Source organism: Dama dama, chromosome 12, assembly GCF_033118175.1.
Source record: "Dama dama isolate Ldn47 chromosome 12, ASM3311817v1, whole genome shotgun sequence".
Taxonomy (NCBI): domain Eukaryota; kingdom Metazoa; phylum Chordata; class Mammalia; order Artiodactyla; family Cervidae; genus Dama; species Dama dama.
In genome coordinates this window covers 74,785,686-74,810,634 of record NC_083692.1, presented here as the reverse complement: position 1 = coordinate 74,810,634, position 24,949 = coordinate 74,785,686, and the positions used below count along the sequence as shown (strand labels likewise).

The 24,949-nt window shown below is 37.5% G+C and overlaps 1 protein-coding gene, 1 long non-coding RNA gene and 1 other non-coding gene across 6 annotated transcripts; all 3 read left to right on the top strand.

Moving 5' to 3' along the window:
* The first annotated feature begins 75 nt into the window (after positions 1-75).
* LOC133066513 (uncharacterized) lies at positions 76-5,933 on the top strand. Of its 3 annotated transcripts, none has more exons than XR_009695156.1 (3): positions 76-444; positions 4,250-4,375; positions 5,762-5,933. It is a non-coding gene; the product is annotated as an uncharacterized LOC133066513 (long non-coding RNA). The 3 variants fall into 3 exon arrangements; XR_009695157.1 differs by lacking the exon at positions 76-444 and adding an exon at positions 1,500-1,521; XR_009695155.1 differs by lacking the exon at positions 76-444 and adding an exon at positions 1,846-1,876.
* Positions 5,934-9,039: 3,106 nt separating this feature from the next.
* CCNB1IP1 (cyclin B1 interacting protein 1) lies at positions 9,040-23,400 on the top strand. Of its 2 annotated transcripts, none has more exons than XM_061157663.1 (6): positions 9,040-9,114; positions 10,305-10,415; positions 11,664-11,760; positions 17,275-17,607; positions 19,700-20,033; positions 22,023-23,400. In XM_061157663.1, exons 4-6 carry the CDS (start codon positions 17,311-17,313, stop codon positions 22,223-22,225), a joined length of 834 nt encoding a protein of 277 aa, XP_061013646.1. In that variant the 5' UTR covers positions 9,040-9,114; positions 10,305-10,415; positions 11,664-11,760; positions 17,275-17,310; the 3' UTR covers positions 22,226-23,400. The 2 variants fall into 2 exon arrangements, with proteins under 2 accessions (XP_061013646.1, XP_061013647.1); XM_061157664.1 differs by having other exon boundaries at positions 10,283-10,415.
* Positions 11,231-11,378, top strand: LOC133067570 (small nucleolar RNA SNORA79). The gene has a single exon (XR_009695349.1). It is a non-coding gene; the product is annotated as a small nucleolar RNA SNORA79 (small nucleolar RNA).
* Positions 23,401-24,949: the final 1,549 nt, after the last annotated feature.

The following is a 24,949-nucleotide window of genomic DNA, read 5'->3' as shown; positions in this document are numbered from 1 at the left end:
TGGGAAGTCACCGTAAGCGACAAGTTACTTTAGGTCTGAGTGCATTATAAATGCTCTTTGCGCGTGTCTGTCGCCGTGGGGCGGCGGGAAGCTCATCAGTGGGGCTACGAACTGAGTGCGCTTAGTCACTCTATCCAATGTCCCTTGGGAAGGTCTGAGACTAGGGCCATCGAGCGGCCCTAACAGGGCCCTCCCTGAGCTTCGGGGAGGTGAGTTCCCAGAGAACGGGGCTCCGCGCGAGGGTAGACTGGGCAGGAGATGCCATGGACCCCGCCCTTGCGGAGGGGCCTGGCGGATGCCTCCTTAGCCGGAGCTTGGAACAGACTCACGGCCAGCGAAGTGAGTTCAATGGCTGAGGTGAGGTACCCCGCGTGGGGGCCTCATAACCCAATTCAGACTACTCTCCCGCCCGTCCTTTTTTAACGAAATGCTGCTAAGAGAATGGTAATGAACTCAGATTTTTAGAATGGGTGGGTGCCACCGTGGGGGATGGGTGGGGGCGCGGGATATCCCACAAGCTCCATTTCAGACACTCTGAATTAAAACTCAGATTCTGCGTTTTTAACAACAACCAAGTATTGGTGACTTTCATATAGATTTTTATCCACATATTTAACGGACACCTTGGCGAGTTTTGGCAATATGGTAGTTCAGCCAAAATAGACATGGTTCATGTCTTGGGGACAGACATTAATCAAGTAATCACACAAGCAAAAGCAGCAACGGTGCTATAAGAAGTATACAGTACTTACGGAAGTTGTGTGAACTGTTAGTCGCTCAGTTCTGTCTGACTCTTTGCTAGCCCATGGACTATAGCTCTCCAGGCTCCTCTGTCCATGGGGTTTTTCCAGGCAAGAATACTGGACTGGGTTGCAATTCCCTTCTCCAAGGAATCTTCCGCACCCAGTGGTTGAACCCATAGGAAAGTAGTACTTTAGGGCTGTATATTGTCACCTTGCTTATTTAACTTATATGCAGAGTAATCATGGGAAATGACGGGTTGGATGACTCACAACCTGGAATCAAGACTGCTGGGAGAAATATCAACAACCTCAGATATGCAGATGATACCACTCTAATGACAGAAAGCCAAGAGGATCCTGGCAGACTGCAGTCCATGGGGGGAGGAGGGGTCGCAAAAGAGTCAGACACTAGTTAGCGACCAAACAACATTAACAATGCTATAAGCTTTACATATATTTAATTCTCACAACAACCCTGTTGTTAGGTAGGTATTATTGTCTATATTTTACAGCTGAGAAAATTGAACTCTAGAAAAATGTGAGTAATTTATTCAAAGTCGCAGTGTATTGGTTTGCTAGGGCTGCCATTACTAAAAACTACAGACTGGATAGCTCAAACAAGAAAAATTTATTTTCTCAAAATTTTGAAGGCTATAAGCCCAAGGTAAAGGTGTTGGCAGCATTGGTTTCTCTAAGGCCTTTCTCCTTGGATTGCAGGTGACTGTCTTTTTCCGGTATCTTTCTTACTAAGCTTGTTAACTTGAATATTTCCCTGATGGTAAGTTGTAACTTGAGTAGATCTAGACTACTAACCCAAAAGAATGAAAATTGGAGTAGGTCCATCTAAACTAGAATGTGTGTAAATACCTTGAATTAGTCCGTGCTAAGTATATTAACTCAAAAGGCAGCTTGGTTTAAAAAGTTTAATCTAAGAACGGTGCAAGTAGCATCTTTGGTCCTTAAGGAGACAGGTACCTGAAGCGGGTGGGGGTAGGGGGGCAGGTTGCATCTTTCCAGCACTTTTAAGGTAAAGGAGGGAGGGAATCATCATTAGCCAATCAGGCTCTGAGGTCACTTCTCAAAGTCACTTCCTGTCTCTCCACTTCCTCTCTTTTCATTTTGGTGGTGGGCTGGTGAGTATGCATTTAATTTTGATTCCTAATTGTTTTGAATTTCTCTTCAGTTTGAGGCACTATATCCTTGTGGCAGCCTTAATTTCCAGCTAGCCTTGGAGTGTATGTGAGCTACTAAGCGATTGATTTCGGCTGTGTGGAAATTGGAGGAAGGCAGTGAAATGATCTGCCTGGCTTGTTTCCACGTGGGCCTCTGCAGGACCGGGTCTGCCTTCCTTTTCTGAGACAGGGTGACCTAGGAACAATAGACTCTGTTTCCTGTACATAGTGTTTCTGCAAAATGCCTGGATTCATTTTGCTTGGGGGAAAAGGTACTGTTATTTTCTCAATCAGTTTTGACTTCTTTTAGTGAGAGGGTAGATCTTGGAAGAGGAGTTTAGACCAGTCCGCTTTAATTCTCCTGTGTCTGCAGGGCTCAGGTTTTTACTGGGTTTATGGGAGCTGGATTGGATGTTGTTTTTGCCCTGGTCTTTGCTCAGAGCAGTTCATCTTTCTTGTTGGGAGGACACTGCAAACTCCGAAGTCAGATGATTTTAACCAGCTTCAGGAGGAGCTCCTAATTTTAATGTCAGCACTGTGGTGATGGTGCTCTCAGAAGCTTAGGATGTACTGAAAAAGATGAGGGCCTTAGCTTAGTGCAAGCCTAAATGAAATTCCAACACCACAATCTACTCCTCCAATGATCTTAGGTGAGTCAGTGAACCATTTTGAGGCTTAGCTTTTGAAGATCAAAGTATACGAAGTCCAAGCACTAGTGGATGTATAATAAATGTTACACACCTTCTAGATATAAGCAATAAATACATTTTGGGTATTATTTTTCTCCTAAAAAGTTTTGCCCAGTGACCTTGAGTGATATACATTAATATGTGAGCTATCCTTACAGGTAGAGGGTGTTGAGCAAGTAAGCTCATATTTTAGCATTGTTAGGAAAAATGGAAATGTATTGGGGACTGTAAACATGCAAAATAAAAGAGGAAGACTTTGTGAATTCCTCCAAAGCTATTTATTTTAAAAAGTCTTAAAAGTCCCAGATCATGTCTTGTGAAACAACTAATTTTTCAGTTAGAGGTTTTGTTGAGTGGGAGAAAAATTAGTTTTCAATGGAGATATGCTTTATCTTATTTTATATCTATTTTACATAATTTAATCCTCACAGCAGTTCTAAGAGGTAGGTGGTGTTTGTCCTCATTTTAAGGAAAGGAAATCTGAGGCTTAGAGAAGTTGCGTAACTTGCCCCAGGTCACAACAAATGGATCTAGGAGTCAAATCTAGATCTGTCCAACTTTATTATCTTAACCATTAAGCTAAGTTGCCTGTCACTTATTTAAACCTTGCTTGTATACCTATAAAATGGAAAAGATAATATAGTACTTGCAAAATGAGTTACTATAAGGACAGTGCTTTATAAATTCTAAGGCAGAGTATTATGAAATAGATAAAATATGAAGTTATTCCTTACTGCTGTTTTGACTCAAAGCCCTCAGGTACTATATTTTTTTATTTCATTTTTGTTTTGCTCCACCAGCAATGGGACTAGGACTGGGTGAAATAGTGTTCTCTTGAGATGAACTGCATGATTAGTCAGTGTTTCTGATCTTCCTACTTTTATTTCATATATGCTCTGAGTGGATTCCTCCTGGAGTTCAGTCACTCAGTTGTGTCCGACTCTTTGTGACCCCCTGGATTGCAGCATGCCAGGTTTCCCTGTCCATCACCAACTCCTGGAGCTTGCTCAAACTCTTGTCCATCGAACTGGAGATGCCATCCAACCATCTCATCCTCTGCCGTCCCCTTCTCCTGCCTTCAATCTTTCCCAGCATCAGGTGGGACTTTTCTAATGAGTCAGTTCTTCGCATCAGGTGGCCAAAGTATTGGAGTTTCAGCTTCAGCATCAGCCCTTCCAATGAATATTTAGGACTGATTTCCTTTAGGATGGACTGGTTGGATCTCCATGAAGTCCAAGGGACTCTCAAGAGTCTCCTCCAACACCACAGTTCAAAAGCATCAATTCTTCAGCACTCAGCTTTCTTTATAGTCCAACTCCCACATCCATACGTGACACTGGAAAAACCAAAGCTTTGACTAGATGGACCTCTGTCAGCAAAGTAATGTCTCTGCTTTTTAATATGCTGTCTAGGTTGGTCATAGCTTTCCTTCCAAGGAGCAAGCATCTTTTAATTTCATGGCTGCAGTCACCATCTGCAGTGAATTTGGAGTCCCCCAAAATAAAGTCTCTAACTGTTTCCATTGTTTCCCCATTATTTGCCATAAAGTGATGGGACTGGATGCTAAGATCTTAGTTTTCTGAATGTTGAGTTTTGAGCCAGCTTTTCACTCTCCTCTTTCACTTTCTTTTTTTTTTTTCTTCAGCTAAGACAGCAAAAGAGATGATTTATTGTACACGTTACATTCAGCCACAACTGAGAAGAGAACTAGTCCATAGTTATCACAGGTCCAGGGCAAAGGATCAAAAGGGACGGCTTTGATACGAGCAAGGTAGGTCTCTCAAAGGTGGTCAAGGCGATCAGAATGGCCATAGATGTTCCAGATCCATTGAGAAGTTCTAGATAGTAGGCATGCAGTCCACAATTTGTACCAGCGTCCCTGGCCTCTGGCTTCCCTTGTTTCTGCTTCTGTGGCTTCCATGGGTGTACAAGTTTACCTGGACCTCTGCCTCATCTTTCTTCTTTTGCGCTTCAGCCTGTGCATTCGCTTCTTCCTCCACTTCGCTCTCGTGGCGCAGAGGTTTCTCAAAAGATGGCGCTAAGGCCGAGAGCTCCTCTTTCACTTTCATCAAGAGGCTCTTTAGTTCTTCTTCACTTTCTGCCATAAGGTGTCATCTGTGTATCTGAGGCTATAGATATTTCTCCTGGCAATCTTGATTCCAGCTTGTGCTTCATCCAGCCCAGCATTTCCCATGATGTCCTCTGCATATAAGTTAAATAAGCAGGGTGACAATGCACAGCCTTGACCTACTCCTTTCCTGATTTGGAACCAGTCTGTTGTTCCATGTCCACTTCTAACTGTGCTTCCATGTCCACTTCTAACTGTTGCTTCTTGACGTGCATACAGATTTGTCAGGAAGCAGATAAGGTGGTCTGGTATTCCAGTCTCTTTAATAATTTTCCACAGTTTGTTGTGATCCACACAGTCAAAGGCTTTGGCATAGTCAATAAAGCAAAAGTAGATGTTTTTCTGGAACTCTTCTTGCTTTTTTGATGATCCAACGGATGTTGGCAATTTGATCCCTGGTTCCTCTGCCTTTTCTAAATCCAGCTTGAACATCTGGAAGCTCACAGTTCACATACTGTTGAAGCCTGGCTTGGGGAACTTTGAGCATTACTTTGCTAGTGTGTGAGATGGGTGCAATTGTACAATAGTTTGAGCATTCTTTGGTATTGCCTTTCTTAGGGATTGGAATGAAAACTGACCTTTTCCAGTCCTGTGGCCACTGCTGAGTTTTCCAAATTTGCTGGCATATAGAGTGCAGCACTTTAACAGCATCACCTTTTAGGTTTTGAAATAGCTCAAAGGCAAAGGAGAAAAGGAAAGATATAAGCATCTGAATGCAGAGTTCCAAAGAATAGCAAGGAGAGATAAGAAAGCCTTCCTCAGTGATGAATGCAAAGAAATAGAGGAAAACAAAAGAATGGGAAAGACTAGAGGTCTCTTCAAGAAAATTAGAGATTCCTCCTGCACTGAGAGGTTAAAACAATTGGAATTTTTAGCTAAAATAACTGACAGTAAGTGGGAAATAAAACTTGAGAGCCTGTTCTGATAGTACAGTCTTAGAGAGCTGTCACTAAAAGATGACTCTGCCAAGCAATTAGTTTAGCATTTACTTCAGATACAAAGTTCTGTATTGTTTTCCTTTTGCTTCAGGTTGAAGATGGAGTCCACTGAGGAAGGAAAGCCTGGGTCTTCAGCACCACATGTGTCAGCCCAGAAGCAGCAGTGTGAAAACCTCTATAACATCTGCAGACCCCTAAAAATTAAGGAGACTTTGATTTGGACATTCTCAGTAGGAATGGTTAAAGGCTAATGGGACCATAGAGGCAAGTACTTGAACTTTGACTAAGATATGACGCCTTAAAGTATCCTGTTTTACATGTATAAGTGTCTTTTCTATCTAAAAATGACAGGCGGTTCCTTGAATTACCATTGTATCCCGTAGTGTGGGATACACAGTAGGCATTGAGTAAATTGGAATGGAACTGAGCAAAACTGAGTGATAGTATAATCTTAAAATGGAAGCATCAGCTCATTCAGTGTCAATCTGTGTTTTGTATCAAGCCTCATGAATCATCTGTTCACATGTAAAATGTACCTTTTGTCCTTTGAAGAACTTATTTCCACAGGAAGCAAAATGACTGGGTCATTGATTGTCTATGGGATATTTACAAAATGTTTACTTTAGCTCCCCAAGTAACTCAGTAAATGTACAGTGGTCTTCTGTGGTGGAATGACACTTGATGAAGCATAACTAAAATCCTGCATGGAGCATCACACATTGGGAAAGGCATCATGTGCTATCAGGCAGGCTTTGTGTTATGTGCCACGGAGACAAAGACCAGGCCCTTTGCTATCTGGGTTTTGTTTTTGTGAGATGAGACAAATAGGCAAGGTATATAGGCAATCTATAATTGTTTTTCCCATAAGGAGTACTTGGACGTGGGCTTTTGAGATGGACAATGTTAAAACTCTTACAATAAGAAATGGTGAAATTTTGCAGTGTCTTGCTTCCTATATGTTCCCTTAGTTAATCTCACATGTTGCTGATATCCAAAACATTTGGAATAATTAAAGCAGTATTCAAGTATACGACAAGAACAAGTAAAATAACACTGATTATATCTCTGAGTTATTAAAAAATTTGTGGTTTATATCAAGCCTTATGAATCATCTGTTCACATATAAAATGTACCTTTTGTTCTATGAAGACACAGGAAACAAAATGAGTGGGTCTGTTTCTTTCTGACCTACTAAGCCAGTATGCCATTCTTTTTTTTTCCCCCCAGTATGCCATTCTTAATACGTTTTAAAGCAAATTGTCGTTTGCAGTTCTGCTTCTTAGTTCAGGTAGTAAGGGGCATAGTGAAGTGAAAATATGGAATTTTGACAGAATTGGGCTCATATCCCAGGTCTTAACAGCTAAGTGGACTAGGGAAATTTATGTAACTTCTCTGAGCCACAAAATTTCCTGATAAATATGGGAAAAAACTTCTGTTGTAAAGTTTGAAATGATTTCAGTAGTTCTTGACAGATTATAGGTAGGACTTTAAGAATGATAACTGCTACTTCCTTTTTTGTCAGCTTACTTTTAGTCATACCCACTGTTTATGATCTTCAACAGAACTTGAATGTTCTATATTTGTACTGTCCAGTTCGATAGCTATCAGCCATATGAGGTTACTGAGCAATTAAAATGTAACTGAGGAATTTAATTTTTAGTTTAGTTTAATCTAAATTTAGGCTGTAATAGGTGTTAGCTATTGGACAGTGCAGTTATTCTTTTAGAGATATAATTCATGTGTTACATTATATTAGTTTCAGGTGTACAACATAATGATTCAGTATTTGTATATATTGATAATAGGACACGATTACTATAATACATCTAGTTAAGATCCATTACCACATCTAGTTAAAAATTTTTTCTTCTTGTGATGAGAACTTTCAAGATTACTCTCTTAGCAACTTTCAGATACATAACCAAATACTCTTCTAAGTGCAATTTTGAGACTCATTCAAGACCTACTATTTTTTCTTCATGAAGCCTTCCTTGACCAATGATTCTTCTAAATATAACTTGGCTCTCTCTCTGACTTGTTTGGTACTTACCATGGACATTAATTTACTTGTGTGTTGTCTTTCTAGCTAGGTTGTATTTGAGATTATGGAGTTTTAAATTTCCCCATTGCTGCATGAAAAGGAACATGAAAAAAACATAATTGTAATATTGTAGTTAATAATTTTATATGATCATTAAATATAATAGAAAGAAATAGAAAATTCAGATTACACTCAACCTCTGTAAGAACAAATTGAGGCTTCTTTTTTATACTGCCATCTCTTGGCCAACTTGTGCTCCAAATGATGCTAATTCAATTTTGCTATGTCAAGGGAAGGTTTGCTTTAGTTTATTGTGATAAATACTTTAAGAGAGGTAGACGTTAAATATAACTGACACTGGCTCAAATGAAACTGAAACAAACTTTGCAAAAAAAAAACTATTTTAGATTGCCTTCTCATTTATCTTACACTTACCAGTTCTTGAAAGTGAAAGTTGGTCAGTTGTGTCTGACTCTTTGTGACCCCATGGACTGTAGTCCATGGACTGTTCTAGGCCAGAATATTGGAATGGGTAGCCTTTGCCTTCTCCAGGGGATCTTCCCAACCCAGGGATCAAACCCAGGTCTCCCACATTGCAGGTGGATTCTTCACCAGCTGAGCCACAAGGGAAGTGCAAGAATGGGTAGCCTATCCCTTCTCCAGCAGATATTCCCAACCCAGGAATTGAACTGGGATCTCCTACATTGCAGGCGGATTCTTTATGAACTAAGCTATCAGGGAAGCCCTACCAGTTCTTAGCTCCTTCCATTTATTTATTTATTTATTTTTTCTTTAAAGGATTTTGTGAACTTAATGATTGTGGTCACCCTGTGGTTACAAGTGTTTTCTGTAATCACATAACCTGTGAACTTGGAGAGACTGGCAGTAACTCATACCATTTATGCCCCATCTCTCTGAATTTGTTCCCATGGCTGCCATACTTTGGTTGCAGCCATCACGGGGTTCTTCTATTTGCATACCTATTCTCTTTTTAGACTGTTGACTTTTATTAATGTAACCTTTCAGAGATTGGTTGGACTTACTGTATAGTTTTACCCAAACTTTTAAATTTATACAAATAGCGGGGCTTGTACAGAAGTCTTGCCCTAGTCTGATAATGAGTTTGGGCATTTGACAACGTTCTCCAAAACAGATGGGTCCATTTATATTGCTGAATGGAGATTCAAATAAAGAATGAGTAGTTTTCTTTGAGTTAATTTTCCTTGAGGCTTCATGGGTGTGACTTGGTGTGGAGTAGGCTGGTGTGCATTCAAGACTTGTAGTCATAACCTTTGTATATTTGTTTATTATTTAATTTTTTATTTTCCAGAGATGGCAGATGCTTGATAGATCCTGTAGTTCAACTTGATTCCTAGAGAGAAGCTGTTCATATGATACCAGAAGTAAGTATAAAGAAAACCTTCATTTTTACCTCATTTGAATTTCTAACTACCTCGCAAGTTTGGAGATTCAGTTTTCTTAGTGGTTGAAGTTTGGTAGTTGAAGGGGCTTAGTGTTAACCTTGAGAGAGTTTCCCTGGTTTGGGGATGAGGACCTGGTGATGGTTTGTTCTTCAGCAGTCAGTCATTTGCAGTTTGCCATGATGAAATACATGTTAAGCCTATGTTTCAGCTGATTGCCCTGATTGTTTTATTTATTTATTTTTTATTTGACTGCACGTGTGGGATGTGGGATCTTAGTTCCCAGACCAGGGGTTGAACCCATGCTGCCTGCATTGGTAGAGTGGAGTCTTAGCCATTGGACTGCCAGGGAAGTCCTGATTGCCCTGACTGAACACGTGCTCTAAGCAGACTACAGCTAGCGCAAACACTTGGAATTGATTTCTATTTCTTGAAATTCTTACTGGGATCTAGCCCATGATGTTAGGTAATTTTTAAATCTTTGAACTATGAGTTTGCTGCTACAATACTTGGTTGAGCTTTGATCTTTTGTTGTATCTCTTTGAGATAGAACTTGGGTCAAGAATCCTTAATCTAAAAATTCAAACACTACAGAAAGAACTGGTATAATTCTGTTAACCACTTAACTTGACAGTATTAAACGGGTCACTATTTTGTTAGTTTATACATAAGATTAAGAGAACCCCAGAGCTGGTTAAATCAATTTTAAAATCAAGATAGTAAAATGCAATACTATGTAATCACTAAAAATTATGATATCAGTTTATCTTCCTTGAAATGGAAGAGTATTCATGATATATTAATTTAAAAACAAATTACAGAGCAATATGTATAATCCCTTTTCTGCTTAAACACTTTTGTATGCTTATGTTTACTTGAGAAATCATTTGAAAGGATATATTCCAATACTAGGGATTATTGTCTTTGGAATCGGGTTCTATGGATGATCTTGTTAACCAGTATTTTCTGACTTTGTTATATTTGTCTCTAATTTAAAGTTATTTAAAGCAGCCTAGATAGGACAGGCTTGTATTCTTGTACTTGCAAGTTTCAGTAGAGAATGGGGCAACATATGACTGTGAAATATAGGAAATACAGATATTTAAAAGCAATGTTCAAAGTAACATCAGCACTTGAAATAATTTTTTAGCTTTTGGTTGTGTCTTTTGCAGAAATGAAATTTCAGGAAACTAGACTGGAGTCTCACTTCTCTTCCAGCCCGGAACTCTTGGGAGCTGTAATCCTGGATGTATAGTAGATAATAACAGCATTTTTGTTTTATGGTAAGGCTTATGTTGAAATTGAGAAGCTTTGACATACATATGAATCTGTGAAAACTCAGCTTAGTGACTTCATGGCTAGCTTTTAAGGTGCTACAAATTTTATTTTTTAAAAAGTCAACTGAAGATGTTGAAAGGTGGCATAGCATAGTAGCTATACATGGCTTCTGAAGTCAGACTTGGTTCAAATCCACTCTCTATCACTTAAGCAGCTATGTAACCCTGGCAAGTTTCTTAATATCTCAATGTCTTAGGGTCTTTATATCTTAGAAGGTGATAATAATAGTACCTGACTCAAAGGAATAATACTTGACTTAGAAGATTAAATTAGATAATAAATGTGTGGGGCTTAGAACATTATTAACACATGGTAAGTGCTAAATAGATGTTAGCTATTTTATCACTGGAGCCCATGTGTATATTTATCTTAGACTTTGTACTACCTAGCAATTTCTGACATATGCATAATAGTTAGGAGAAATTCCTTGTTTTTATTGCTTATGTGCATCCTTCTGGCAGTTGGGTTATACCTCATTATCTTTACCCTTAGCACACAGTCTATTTTAGTTCTAGGTTTAGGCAAAGTATGGTAATAAGGCCTATAATGTATATCCCAATGTCATTGTTTCAATAACATTTTCTTAATTATATTCTTTTTGACACTAATTTATTTATCATCTAATTCCTCTTTTTGTCTGTCTACTAGCTGGACCAGTTGATACTTAATGGTTCTTCTAGTTCTCGACTGACTCTTTAGAAATTTAGAAGTGATAGTGATGTTTCTTAAAACATTTATTGAAGTGATTGGAGATAATCTTTGATGGCTGTTCCTCTCACTGCTTGGAGCTTTAAGTAGTGGGATTTTAGTCCATCATATATCCAAACTGACTTGTCTTCACTCAGGGCACCATGGGGATGGGTTGGCTGTCCGTTAGTGCCTTCTGATTTTTGCGGAGTCAAACAAATGCGAAGCAGGTGGTGATTCTAGATTAAGAATTATATTTGGGATTAAAAAACTCAATTAATTCTAAAACATGAGGATCTAATATATAGAGAACCCCCTGATTGCAACAGATTTGAATAGCACTGATCTAGGACTGTGAAAGGAAGCGCTCTAGTCAGTTGATTCTAGGAGTTATTGAAACATACTCTGAAGTCATTCATGTTTAAATTTTAAATGGTTTACTCAGTTTTCTATTGAGTAGTTATTCACCTTTCAGGGAAGTATTAAAAATATCTTTTTCTCTGCAGCATGAAGGTGGATGATTCTTCAAATTAAAGATGGACACTGACTTTTCTCACCAGAAATGGTTTATAAGAATCAACTTAAGAGGCAGTAAAAGAAAGAGTAAAATATTTTCTTCTATTATTCTTTGATTCTTTGCTAGATTGTATACTCCATGAAAGCAGGATAACTTGCTTATCTGTAATGCCTGACACAGAATAGATACTCAAGAAATACTTGAAGTTAATTAAATATCTGTAGAATTTTGGTTTTTTTTGAATCTCTGGAAATGACAACCATTTTAATGGCATTTCAACAAGATTACATGGAATACTTGGGACTTTTTACTTGATAAACTACCTGGATAGCAATGAGTCTTAATAATAACTTGTTATAATATGAAACCTGTTCTCTAGATTAAGATTCTTCTGTTAAAGCGAATATAAATATCAAATTAGATTTAGAGTAGATGATGCTGACTATCTCAGATTGAAACATAACTAGGAAAATTATTATTTCTGAAGCTCTTAGAGAAATGTGGTACATAATATAGCCACTAAGTACTTATAATATCTAAACAAGATCAAAATCAAACTTCATCGTAAAATACCAGTTAAATGGTATATGATAATGAGTGCACAAATTGTGCTGTCAGAGTTTATCCAGGCTTTTTATGTTAAGAAGAATGGATAAAAGATCTGTAAATGGAAAGCAAAACTTCAAGCCTATATAAAAGCAAAGACTATGGCACTGTGATATTGGATTAGCCATAAGGCAAAAGAAAGACTGATACATTTGTATACACTAAAATTCAAACTTAAGTTTGCATGCAATGTAACTGACAAAGGCTCCATTTAAATCAAGAAAATGATCAAAGGATATGAATGGGCAATTCATAGATGAGGATCCCTGAGTAGTCATTCACATGAAAAGATGCTTAATCTAACGACTGATAAAATAACTTTACATTAAAACAACACTGAGATTCCATTTCACTGCCATCAGATGGGCAAAAATCAAAACAGAACAAATGAACTCTGACACTTAAACATGTTGCCGAGGCTGGAGTTGCTGGTAGCAGTGAAATTAATTTATTACCTTGGAGAAGGTTTGGCAACATCATTTTTTTTTTAAGATGATTATACCCAATCGTTGGGTATTCTTAAGGAGTTCTTGACATGTATACTCAAGGAAATGGGCACAGAAAGTTTATTGCAGTAAAATATTTTTAGTTGTAAAAACCTGGAACCAATGTCCATTAGAAGAATGAATAAATAAATTGCGGTTTGTGGAATTTGACTGTTAAAATGAATTAATATAAGTGTATTAACTTTACATCTCAAAAAAAAAGACTTAAAAATGGCCAACTGATATGTATTGTGTGAGATTTAGTAGTTTGAGAACATGAAAACAAAGTCTGATGTATATACATATTAAAAACCTGTATGAGATTGATAAACCCCCAAATCTGGCTTGTTTACCTCTGGAGAGGTAAGAGGAAAATGGATTGAGTATCTGTAACTTGTTACCTCATTAAAAAACATCAAACTTGAGAAAAGTTTGCGTTTATTAGATTGAGTGATAGTCAGTCTCCACACATTTTTTATATGCTTAATATGTAATAATAAAAACCTATTTTTTAGCATTTTATTTATTTATTTATTCATTTAACACCAAAAACATTTTGTATTGGGGTATAGCCGATTAACAATATTGTGGTAGTTTCAGGTGGACAGCGAAGGGTCTCAGCCATACATACACATGTATCCATTCTCCCCCAAACTCCCTCCCATACAGACTGGCATATAACATTGAACAGAGTTCCATGTGCTATACAATAGGTCTTTGTTGGTTATCCATTTAAAATGTAGCACTGTGTACATGACCTTCCTAAAGTCCATAACTATCCCTTCCTCTCAGGAACCATAAGTTCGAAAAACAAATATTTTAAAATGCTCCTTTTGGTGCTTAGGTCTCTGTATCCCAGCCTTGATTGATTTCAGTGGTTTCACCCTCAGGAGCACCTTAGAAATGAGCCATGGAAGGGTTTTTCTATGCCATGAGAGAACAGGACACATGCCACCAAGAAACAGGTTAAGTCAATTCCTGGTATTCCAGACTAGTGGGATATTAAGACTTTGTCGCTCCCCTCACTTTTTCCTATCTGGCAAAACATGTCCGTCCCCCACCCCGCCGCCAAATGTGTGTGTGTGTGTGTGTGTGTGTGTGTATGTAGGTATATCTGTATATATATATATACATATATATGTGCACACACAATTCATATAGGCTTTTAGCCAAATGGGTTGGGAATTGGAAACTGACTTTAAAAATGGTGCGGGTTATGGGAATCAATAAAATTGAAGAAGCAGGAAGGGATCATATTGTAGCACAAAGGTAACTTGGCTAGAATCACAAAGTTAGATACTGGTCAAATGTGAATGCTTTGTGTTTTATAACTTGACATGAGAATATACCTTTTTACTGTACTTTAATATTTCTACATTTGGCATAGTTAAAACCAGAAAATGCACAAAAGGCTCGATAAGCAAAACATGTTAGGGATTACATGGTTTACACATAAACCCCTGATTTTCTTCAAACCCATTTTGTACCACTAGATTGAATTTCTATTTTGAACTCTCAGGAGACATTTTAGGAAAAGCATACAAAGGCCAAGATGACCTTGGTTACTGTGAACCAGTTACAGATAGACAGAAAACTAGAGAAAGTTGTTTCATCAGGGTAGGTTTTTGTCTGAAGGAGAAAGGTTTAGTACATAGATTCACAACCCACAAGGGGGTTTGCAGGGCTTAGTGTCCCCGTTGTGTTGCCGATTTATTGGATTGTTTCTGTTACTAATTCATACTAATGTCACATCTTCAGGAAAGGTGGCTACAAAAGTCAGCATTAGGCTTATATTCTGAGGCCCCTGGAGCTCTCAGCTTAATTTCTAATATGAATTCTAACAGACTCATAGATTGAGCAGAAAGTCATACAGTAAGTACAGAAGAGAAAATGTAATAGGTAAAAGTATTAGGATAAAACAGGTGCAAACATTTAAACAATTATTAATGCAAGCAGGCCCAGAAATGTACACTGGCAGATGATCTCAGAAAAGCTGTGACACCTAACCCTATCGCTTAAGAGCTGTAATGAACGTTCATATGCAGATTTTATTTATTTTTTTTTAATATTTATTCATTTATTTGGCTGCACCAGGTCTTAGTTGCAGCATGTGGGATCTATTTCCCTGACTAGGGATCGAACTTGGGTCCCCTGCATTGGGAGCTCAGAGTGTTAACCACTGGGCCAGCAGGGAAGTCCTCGTATGCAGATTTTTAAATCAAGTTCTGTAATTACATAAAGGATGTGAAAAACTGCAAAGATGTCTATCTCAAAATGGATTAAAAAATGGCAGAAAATACAACAGAGGTGTTAGGTGTCAAATTATAGATACCACACAATTTGGGGGACTTTCCTGAAATACAAAGCCTTGTTGCCCAGCCGGTACTCCCTAAAATTGCCCAGGACAGACACCTGCGTGTACTCACGCCTACTGTGAGCTTCTCAACTGTCCCCACTCTGCTCTGATCTCAAATGTTAGGCTGAGGACGGCTAGGGGAGAGAGGCTTGGTGGGCTACACTCCATGGGGGTCACAAAGAGACACGACTAGCGACTGAACAACAGCTCGTGCCAGTCGAGGGCTGAAAACGGCACACAATGACAGTATTTGCGAGGCTCCCAAATGGGACACCTAGACCAGGCTCAGTCAGATTCGCTCAAAGATAACGCGCGCCTGGGGGTGCACCGCCCACAGTCTAGGTGCCAGGGCCCTCGGGTCCCAGGATCCCGAGCTGCGTGGACCCGGCGCCCACCACCCGGCAGGCTCTGGGGCGATTCCGCGCATGCGCCCTCTGACGTAGTGGCGACGCCAGCGGCGAATCCTCGCTTGTCGTCGTCGTCGAGGAATTAAAGTAGCAGCGGTGTTTTCCCGCGCTTTTCTTGGGCGTCTCAGGTTAGATTTTTTTTAAAATCTGTGTTAATCTTGTTAGTATTTTCTTTTGAGAGCGCTTTGAGTTTGACGTTTCCTTGAGTCTAATCTTCAAAACTTGGTTCTCGCTAAGTTGGACGGCTCCTTAAGTTGGACGGTTTACGAAATTGACTCTTTACCCGACTTTGTGGAAAATTTTGAACTAGCTGCACCTCTCGCTCTGCCTGGTGCAGATCCCCTGGAGAAGGGAATGGCCACCCACTCCAGTATTCTTGCCTGGGAAATCCTATGGATAGAGGAGCTTGGCGATTGCGAAGAGTCGAACAAGACTGAGCAACTAACACTGGCTCTGCCTGGTTAAGGGACTCAGGTTCCAAACTGTCCCCAGCTCTTCAGCTTCCCGTCTGCGCTGTACCCTGCTGGAGGGACAAAGGCCTTGTAACTGCGGCCGCCGGGTACCTGTGGAGACTCCTTCAGCAGGGACATTTGGGGTAAAAAAATGTTGGAGCGTCCTTGTCCCACCCCTGTGACCCAGGCAACTGTCTTGACAGAATTTATCTGTTCCTAAATTTGACCATCTTCCCTTGGTATGTAACTGGTGTGTCACTATTATTTTATACAAAGTGTTAGCCGCTTAGTCGTGTCTGACTCTGCAACCCTTTGGGCAGTAGCCCACCAGGCTCCTGTGTCCGTGGAATTCCCCAGGCAAGAATACTGGAGTGGGTAGCCATTCTCTTCTCCAAGGGGATCTTCCCGACACAGCGATCAAACGCCGGTCTCCTGCATTGCAGGCAGATTCTTTACTGTCTGAGGCATAAGAGAAGAACCTATTTTATACAATAATGACTAATTTTGATATGTTCAGGATATTGCTACCTAGTTTGGATTAGTTAAACTCCAGTGACAGTAGACACTATATTGAAAAAATAATGGAATAGAAGCATAGCATTGAATAGTATTTACATTAATAGGTGAGTTGTTTAATTGGTGATAAAGTTTGCTTTTATATAGCTTTTCAGGCTTCATAAAGTCAACTACTTGAATGAATTAGGTTAGTTTCTATTTAATAGTATACGTTAATAGTCTTTTAGTCAAGGCAACACAGGTAAAGAATCTGAGGTATCAGCATATATGAAAACCTAAAAATGTAACTTAAAATATTTTGCATTGAAGAATGGCTAAAATTAGTGCCTGGACTTTTTATATCTGCCAAGTGTGAGAAGTGATACTAAAATATTCTAGCAAACTATGAATGGGTAATACATTTGGATTTTTGTTTAGGCATTGAGAAATGGCAAAAAGCACTAGTTTAATTTTTATCTCTACTTTGTAAATGTTCCTAAACCTTTTTTTTTTTAATTTTTATGAACATATTATTTTTAACTTATAAGTGAGATGTGGAACTACCTGTGTCTTTAACTTTTTCCTTAAAAAGTTTTTTCATGGCCTTAGCAGTGGTTTGCACAAAGAAGGAGCACAATATTGTTGGGTGACTGAAATCAATATTATATATTGATTGTAATACAAAAGCATAATAAAAGGTATATTATTTTGTCTTAGTAAAATAAAAACGTGTTTCCTTTATTTTTATTTATTTATTTAATTTTACTGCAAATTGACTTTTTCATTTATCCCTTTTTAGGGTTCTTTTCAGCATCTGAAGACTTTATTATCTATTATGTCTTTGTGTGAAGATATGCTGCTTTGTAATTATCGCAAGTGTCGTGTCAAACTCTCTGGTTATGCATGGGTCACTGCCTGCTCTCATATATTCTGTGATCAGCATGGTAGTGGTGAGTTTAGTCGTTCACCAGCTATCTGCCCTGCCTGCAATAGTACTCTTTCTGGAAAGCTAGATATTGTCCGCACAGAACTCAGTCCATCAGAGGAATATAAAGCCATGGTATTGGCGGGACTTCGACCAGAGATTGTGTTGGACATCAGCTCCCGAGCGCTGGCCTTCTGGACATACCAGGTTAGTGCTTAGGCTAGTTGCCCTGGAGAGTATGCTTTGAGGTGTATGTGAATACTTCTAAAGTTTTTCCTTCACTGTGTATTTGTTTTTTAAAAATATATGGAAAAATATTCTTTTTAATTTTCTGTTTTGCAAAAGTAATGTGTTTAGTGTTGAAAAATCCAAAAGGAAGAAAATTAAAATAATCCATAATTCCATCACTCAGAGATAACCAGTCTTGATACTTATGTTTATATATTATTAGATTTTCCTGTGTATAAGTATATATTTATATATATTTTGTCTATACAAAATAGGGTAATACCACAGATACCATTTTTGTGGCCAGGTAAATTGACAATAGATTATGCCTGTTATGAGTATTTTATTAAATATTTAAAAATTAGCCATTCTATAACCATAATTTTAATGGTTATAATGTATTATAATTTATTTCCAAGTTATTAAAATGCTGGGATGAGTACTGTTATCATTAAATTCATATCCTTAATTTTTTGCTAACTTTAAACACCTGAAAGTGAAACATTTCAAAGTTTTAAAAATTGTAGTATTAAAAGTTGCCCTCCAGTTAGATCATGTCAGTTTGTGTTCCCTTAAGAAATGTAGGAGGGTACTCGTTCACCATACTTTCTGCTAACCAATTAGGTATGGTTACAGTAGAATCTCATTGCTCTGTAAATATGCATTTGTTGGATGACCTTTAGACGAATACATTTTCCTGTATTTTAAGTATATTTTTCTTGTATTAATTTTCTGTTTTATTTCAGTTGCTGTAGTTTTCCCCCACTGATTTATAAGAATTGTCTCTATACATATACTTAACTCAGATGTTGCAAGAAATTTTTTTCACTTTTGTTAGTCTTCATTGATTTTTTTGACATACAGAGTTTTACAATTTTTGTGTTTGATGAAATCATAATTTTAATGTTTGAATTGCATCATAAGTTGTAAGTTATTTTAAAAATGCTATAATGAGCGTCCTTATCTTTAAATTCCTATCCTTATTTCCTTTTTTGATTTCTGCCTTTGGCTTCTTTTTAGAAAGACTTATCTGTGGAGAACTTTAATCAGGTCCTTGTGTATAATAGTGTTATATCTTATATATGCAATTATAATAATGCTTCTAAAAGGTCTGTTTGTCATCTGTCACATAAATATTTTAATTCTATTTTTCTAGGTAAAATGTTCCTCTTGTATGCTCCTATATCTTCTTATGCTTACCTTTGTTGTATTATTTATACTATATTGTAATTACTTATATATTTGCTCATCTTTTCTAGTTAGGAGACTTCTTTAGGTCATGTTTTGATTCCTGTGTATCTTTGGGTCCTCAGTGACCATCATAGTTACTGGTCTTAAGTCTCAGTAAATATTTATTGACTGAAATGAATAGACACTGTATCTTAAAGTAGATCCCAGTTTGGGGAGTAGTATTGATTGAACTTGAACATGTGGTATTGTTGTAAAGTCTGTCCTTAAAGTCATTGTGACCTTAGTGTTTTGCTGGCTACTGCCCAGAGACTGCTCTTAGTCACTTGCCTGTTGGCCTTTCCAGCTTGGCCTCTTGCTTCCACAAATCCAGCAAGAGAGAGAGTATGCTAGTAAGAGAAACTCTATATTCTTATGTAATGCACTGGTGAAGCGATAGCCTATCATTTTTCCTGTATGCTAGTCACAGGTCCTGTCTAGATCAAGGGGAGGATATAAGTGTCAGAAGGCAGGGATAATTGGGGACTGTTTTATAATAAGTTCTCCACACTATGGATTACTTGAAATATAGTGTTAGATTTCTTGGAAACTTTTGGTCTACATGTCACTTGTTGAGGTTAAACAAATATTCACATTTTTTGTTTGTGTAATGGTCATGCTTTGAGAGTATTCCTCCATTTTTTTCCTATGCATTTAGTGACATAGCGTATTATTTTCTATAATAATTGTTCTTTTGTACATCCTAATTTCTTCTTAATCTGGTTCTAAAATTTAAAGTAATAACATTCCAGTATGTGTGTCTTTCTTTTCTTTCTGTGCTTGTATAAAGTTAAAATAAACAACTTTGTGTTTATTACCTTAAATCTTTTCTCTCTTGGGACAGGTACACCAGGAGCGTCTCTATCAAGAATACAATTTCAGCAAGGCAGAGGGCCATCTGAAACAGATGGAGAAGATATATACTCAGCAAATACAGAGCAAGGATGTAGAATTGACTTCTATGAAAGGGGAGGTCACCTCCATGAAGAAAGTGCTAGAAGAATATAAGAAAAAGTTCAGTGACATTTCTGAGAAACTTATGGAGCGAAATCGCCAGTATCAAAAGCTCCAAGGCCTCTATGATAGCCTTAGGCTGCGAAATATCACTATTGCTAACCAAGATAGTACTCTTGAACCATCTATGATTGCACAGTCTGGTGTTTTTGGCTTCCCATTAGGTAAGAAAGGACATGTAATATCCAGTATCAGTTCTTTAAATTAAATTAGTGATGTTTCACCCTGTGCCCTGCATAGTTCCACACAGTTAGTGGAGACTCCAGAGGCCTAGAGTGGTAGTAGTAGTGGTAGGCTCTAGGTTCTTCATCTGTGTCTCAATCAGCACATCCTTACTTTTATCTGTTTTATTTGCTTACATTTTTAATTATATCTTCAATTTATTTGAACAGAGAGTAAATAATTCCAAAATTAAAGTTCAATGAAAAGCTATTTAGTTGCAGTAATAATAATAATATTAGCTGCCATTTATTAATTCCTTACTAAATATTAGAAACTATTATAATTTCACATGTATTTGTGTCATATTTAAACTTTATGAGGTAGGTGTTTATTATCATGCCTATATTACAGATGAGAAAGCTGAGGAACAGAAAGGTTAAGTTAATTGGTCAGGGTCACAGAGCTATCTTCAGAGCCCATACTCTTTTAACTATTTGCTATCCTGTGAGAAGACCATGTTTTAGTTTCTTTCACATGACAATACTGATTGCACAGTTCTTAAGTTATTAGTGGTTGTTCTTCTGTTTATTCATTCATAAATTTATCAAATAATTATTAAGCATGTTTCATGTGCCAGGCTGCTAGAAAAAATTTTGGGCAATGGGGATGTAAGGATTATCCAGATAGGATTTCTGCCTCCTGGAAGTATACAGTCTAGCTTTTCTACTTGTCAGATGGCAGTGAATCTCTTCCTGAGTTCTCTGCTTTATACCACTCTTGATATAACAGAATCTAGTAGTTTTTACTATGCTATTAATATACTTTTTTGACACACAAAAAAGTGAAAATTCTTGAGATGAACTTTTATTTGAGCTGGATTTTTATAAAACTTCTTCTTTTGAATTTTATTGTTGAGGAGAAGAGGATATCTTAGAAAAGGCATGAAGTAATGAGATGAAGAATATCAGATAGGAGAATTGAAACAAAAATAAGTTTCAACTTAGTGTTCAGTTAATTATATGATTTAGTCAATCAAAGTATTATTGTGTATGGGCATTATAGGTATTCTTATATTTTCCTTGTGACTATCCACATTTATTTCAATTTCTTCCATTTTTACCAGTTCTTACCTGTTCCTTTTTTTGCACACACTTATCTTTTTCCTTTCACTTCTTGCCACCATTGTTGGCTTGAAGTAGATATAGTCAGCATTCTCCTTTAGTTATATACCTAAAGCCAAGGATGGGTTCAGTGAAAGTGAAAGTTGCTCAGTTGTGTCTGACTCTTGGCAACTCCATGGACTATACAGTTCATGGAATTCTCCAGGCCAGAATATTGGAGTGGGTAGCCTTTCCCTTCTCCAGGGGATCTTCCCAACGCAGGGATTTACATTGCAGGTGGATTCTTGACCAACTGAGCCTCAAGGGAAGCCCCAGTGGAAGTTGTTAAATGCTTATTTTATCAGATCTATTGTATAATTTTTCTTAAGGGTGTGCTAATTGATCTTGGGACGTGAATATGTGCCAGGTTTTCATGGTAGTCATATATTTTCCAGAGTGCCTATGGAAATTGTAAAAAAGAAATTTGTTCTTAAAGAACCTGGGACAAAAGTTACACACACACACACACACACACACACACACACACACACACACACACACACATGAACATATATGATATTCCTTGGATGTAGATTAATAGATAATAAAATTATGATACTGTAAATTCTAGCTCTACAAAAGTATTTCACTGTGTTAAATTATTTTGGTGATGAGGTAATGGCTATCACTGGAAACTGCACACGGAAGAAGGTAAGACATATATACTGTGGTAAGGGGAGGAGGTCATCTTTTCTTTATCCAAGGTTTATGTTTTATGCATGTCATAAGTGTTGAGTTTTGTTAAAATATTATTGAATGACTTTGTTTTTTTTCATCCAAAAGATCTGTAAGGAAATAGATTCCTAAGTTCTTCCCTTATTTTTCTTCTAGGGAACAACTCCAAGTTTCCTTTGGACAGTACACCAGTTCGAAATCGGGGTGGTGGAGATGGAGATTTTCAGTTCAGACCATTTTTTGTGGGTTCTCCCACAGCACCTGAACCTGCCAACAGCTTTTTTAGTTTTGCCTCCCCAAATAATGAATTAGAGCAGCAGCCAGTCTCTAGCAGGGCCTTTAAAGTAAAAAGAATTTAGTTGACCTCACAGAATTTTCTCTGTTCACTTTCAGTGATTTCATTTAGTAAATAATCTTTGTTTCACATAGGAGTCACCAGCCTTTTGTGTTTGTACTGAATCTTCCAAGTTGTCTTCACATTTCCGATTTATAAGAGATTAAGTGGCAGTGGGCTGCGGGTAGCTTCAGATTTCCTTTTCAGTTTCTTGTATTAAACTCAATTTTAGGGTAAACTGTTTTCACTGGTAGCAAAAAGCTTACACTATTTTTGGGTGTTTGTAGATCACCATTTGTTTATGTTTGAGCTATTTCTGGCTGAGCCCTATGTTTAAGGATACTGTATAAGCACCTCTGTTTTATGTCTACATGTCAGTTTGGGTTCTGGTATGTATATGTTCCTTTACATTTCTTTTTGTTGTTGCATTTGACAGTATGTTTATGTGAAAATTTTGGTTTCAGGAACTAGTGAGTGAGCCTGTAGCTTGTTATTTGGAAACATATATTTATTTGTATATACTTAATGTATTTGCCCATGTATGAACTTGTTTGGAGGTGTCATATCAGTGAATGAAGGAAGGTACAATTTGATGCATGTATGTTTAGTTCCTATTTCTATTTAAGAGTAATTCACATTGATAAAGTTATGTTGAAAGCTGACTTTTTGGCATTTAAGATAAAATTACTTCTTTATTTTTTTGCTAGCTGTTGCCCTGGATCTGCTTATTTAGGAATGCACTTCTACTGCAGGAAGCTTGCCAGTATGTTGTTGATCTCAAGATTATAGTAATTAAAATACTTTTAACGATTTATTCCTTGTTTTTCTTTATTAAATAGTGGTCATTTCTGACTACTATCACAGTAAAATACAGAACCAATAAAGAAATTTGAAGGATACTTTCAGTAACTTTATATCCTATTAGAGGCAAGACTTGAAATCATACTGGTTGAGGAGCCAGAACATCAAGGTTCTAGTTCTTTTTTCCCCCATATATTAGTTGTACAAGTTTAAGTTTAAACTTTCGGGGGCTTTGTTTCTACGTCTGTGATGTAAGGTGTTGAATTAAATTATCCTTACAGCCTTTTCTAACTCTTAGATTTTGTGATTTATTGTTACTGGCTTGGAAAGAATTGCCATGGAATTACCTAAATGCCAAGTTCCATTGTTTTTTAGGTAATAAAAGTCATACTGAAATCATTTGAGTGTATTTTATATTTAGTCATTGTAGAAAGGCAAGTAAATACCCTTGCTTTACCTAATTTAATAGCGATCAAGTAACATTTTCTTCTTTAAGGGTACAGAATATCAAATCTCTTAAAAAATAATTTTTATAGTACCCCAAAGTTAAAATGGTATCTGAGAAAGAGGATGAAAAAATCTTTACTTAAAAGCTCAAAAACACCCCTTTCTATTTCATTGCTAATTACACAGATTTTATAGGTTGCAGTTTTTTCTTCCCTGTGAAGTTTTAAAATTTGTTGAAAAGTGATTTGAAGAAATCATTTTTGTACATTAATGATTTCTGTCCTGAACCTTTGCTTCGTTTGTTAGGTTCACAGAATCAATTTGAAGTATAAGTAAGCTATAATTAAAACTAAAGAAAAACTCTGGTGGACTATTACATGCTACTTTAAAAAAATTGCATTCTACTTTAAAAATATGTAAGAGTTTAATACATTCACATGGTACAAATTCCAAAGGTACAAAAAATTTATAGAGTGAAAACTCTTGCCTTTCACTCCTATTCCTGAACTTTTCCTTTCTGGAAGCAGTTAGTCTTGTAGTGTCTTGTGTCTCGTGCAGAGACAGTCTCAGTTCAGTTCAGTTGCTCAATCGTGTCTGACTTTTTGCAACTCCATGAATCGCAGCACGCCAGGCCTCACTGTCCATCACAAACTCCCAGATTTTACTCAAACTCATGCCCATCGAGTTGGTGATGCCATCCAGCCATCTCATCCTCTGTCTTCCCCTTCTCCTCCTGCCCTCAATCTTTCCCAGCATCAGGGTCTTTTCCAACGAGTCAACTCTTTGCATGAGGTGACCAAAGTATTGGAGTTTCAGCTTCAGCATCAGTCCTTCCAGTGAACACCCAGGACTGATCTCCTTCAGGATGGACTGGTTGGATCTCTTTGCAGTCCAAGGGACTCTCAAGAGTCTTCTCCAACACCACAGTTCAAAAACATCAATTTTTCGGCACTCAGCTTTCTTCACAGCCCAATTCTCACATCCATACATGACCACTGGAAAAACCATAGCCTTGACCAGACGGACCTTTGTTGGCAAAGTAATATCTCTGCTTTTTAATATGCTATCTAGGTTGGCTATCTAGGTCGGTCATAACTTTCCTTCCAAGGAGTAAGTGTCTTTTAATTTCATGGCTGCAGTACCATCTGCAGTGATTTTGGAGCCCAAAAAAATAAAGTCTGACACTGTTTCCACTGTCTCCCCATCTATTTCCCATGAGTTGATGGGACCAGATGCCATGATCTTAGTTTTCTGAATGTTAAGCTTTAAGCCAACTTTTTCACTTTCCTCTTTCACTTTCATCAAGAGGCTTTTTAGTTCCTCTTCACTTTCTGCCATAAGGGTGGTGTCATCTGCATATCTGAGGTTATTGATGTTTCTCCCGGCAATCTTGAATAGTCCCAGCAGAGATAGTCTAGGTGGAAGCAAATCCTTTTTTTTTTTTTTTAAATTATGTTTGCTTTTGAATAGGTGATACATTTACATGACAAACATTCAAAAG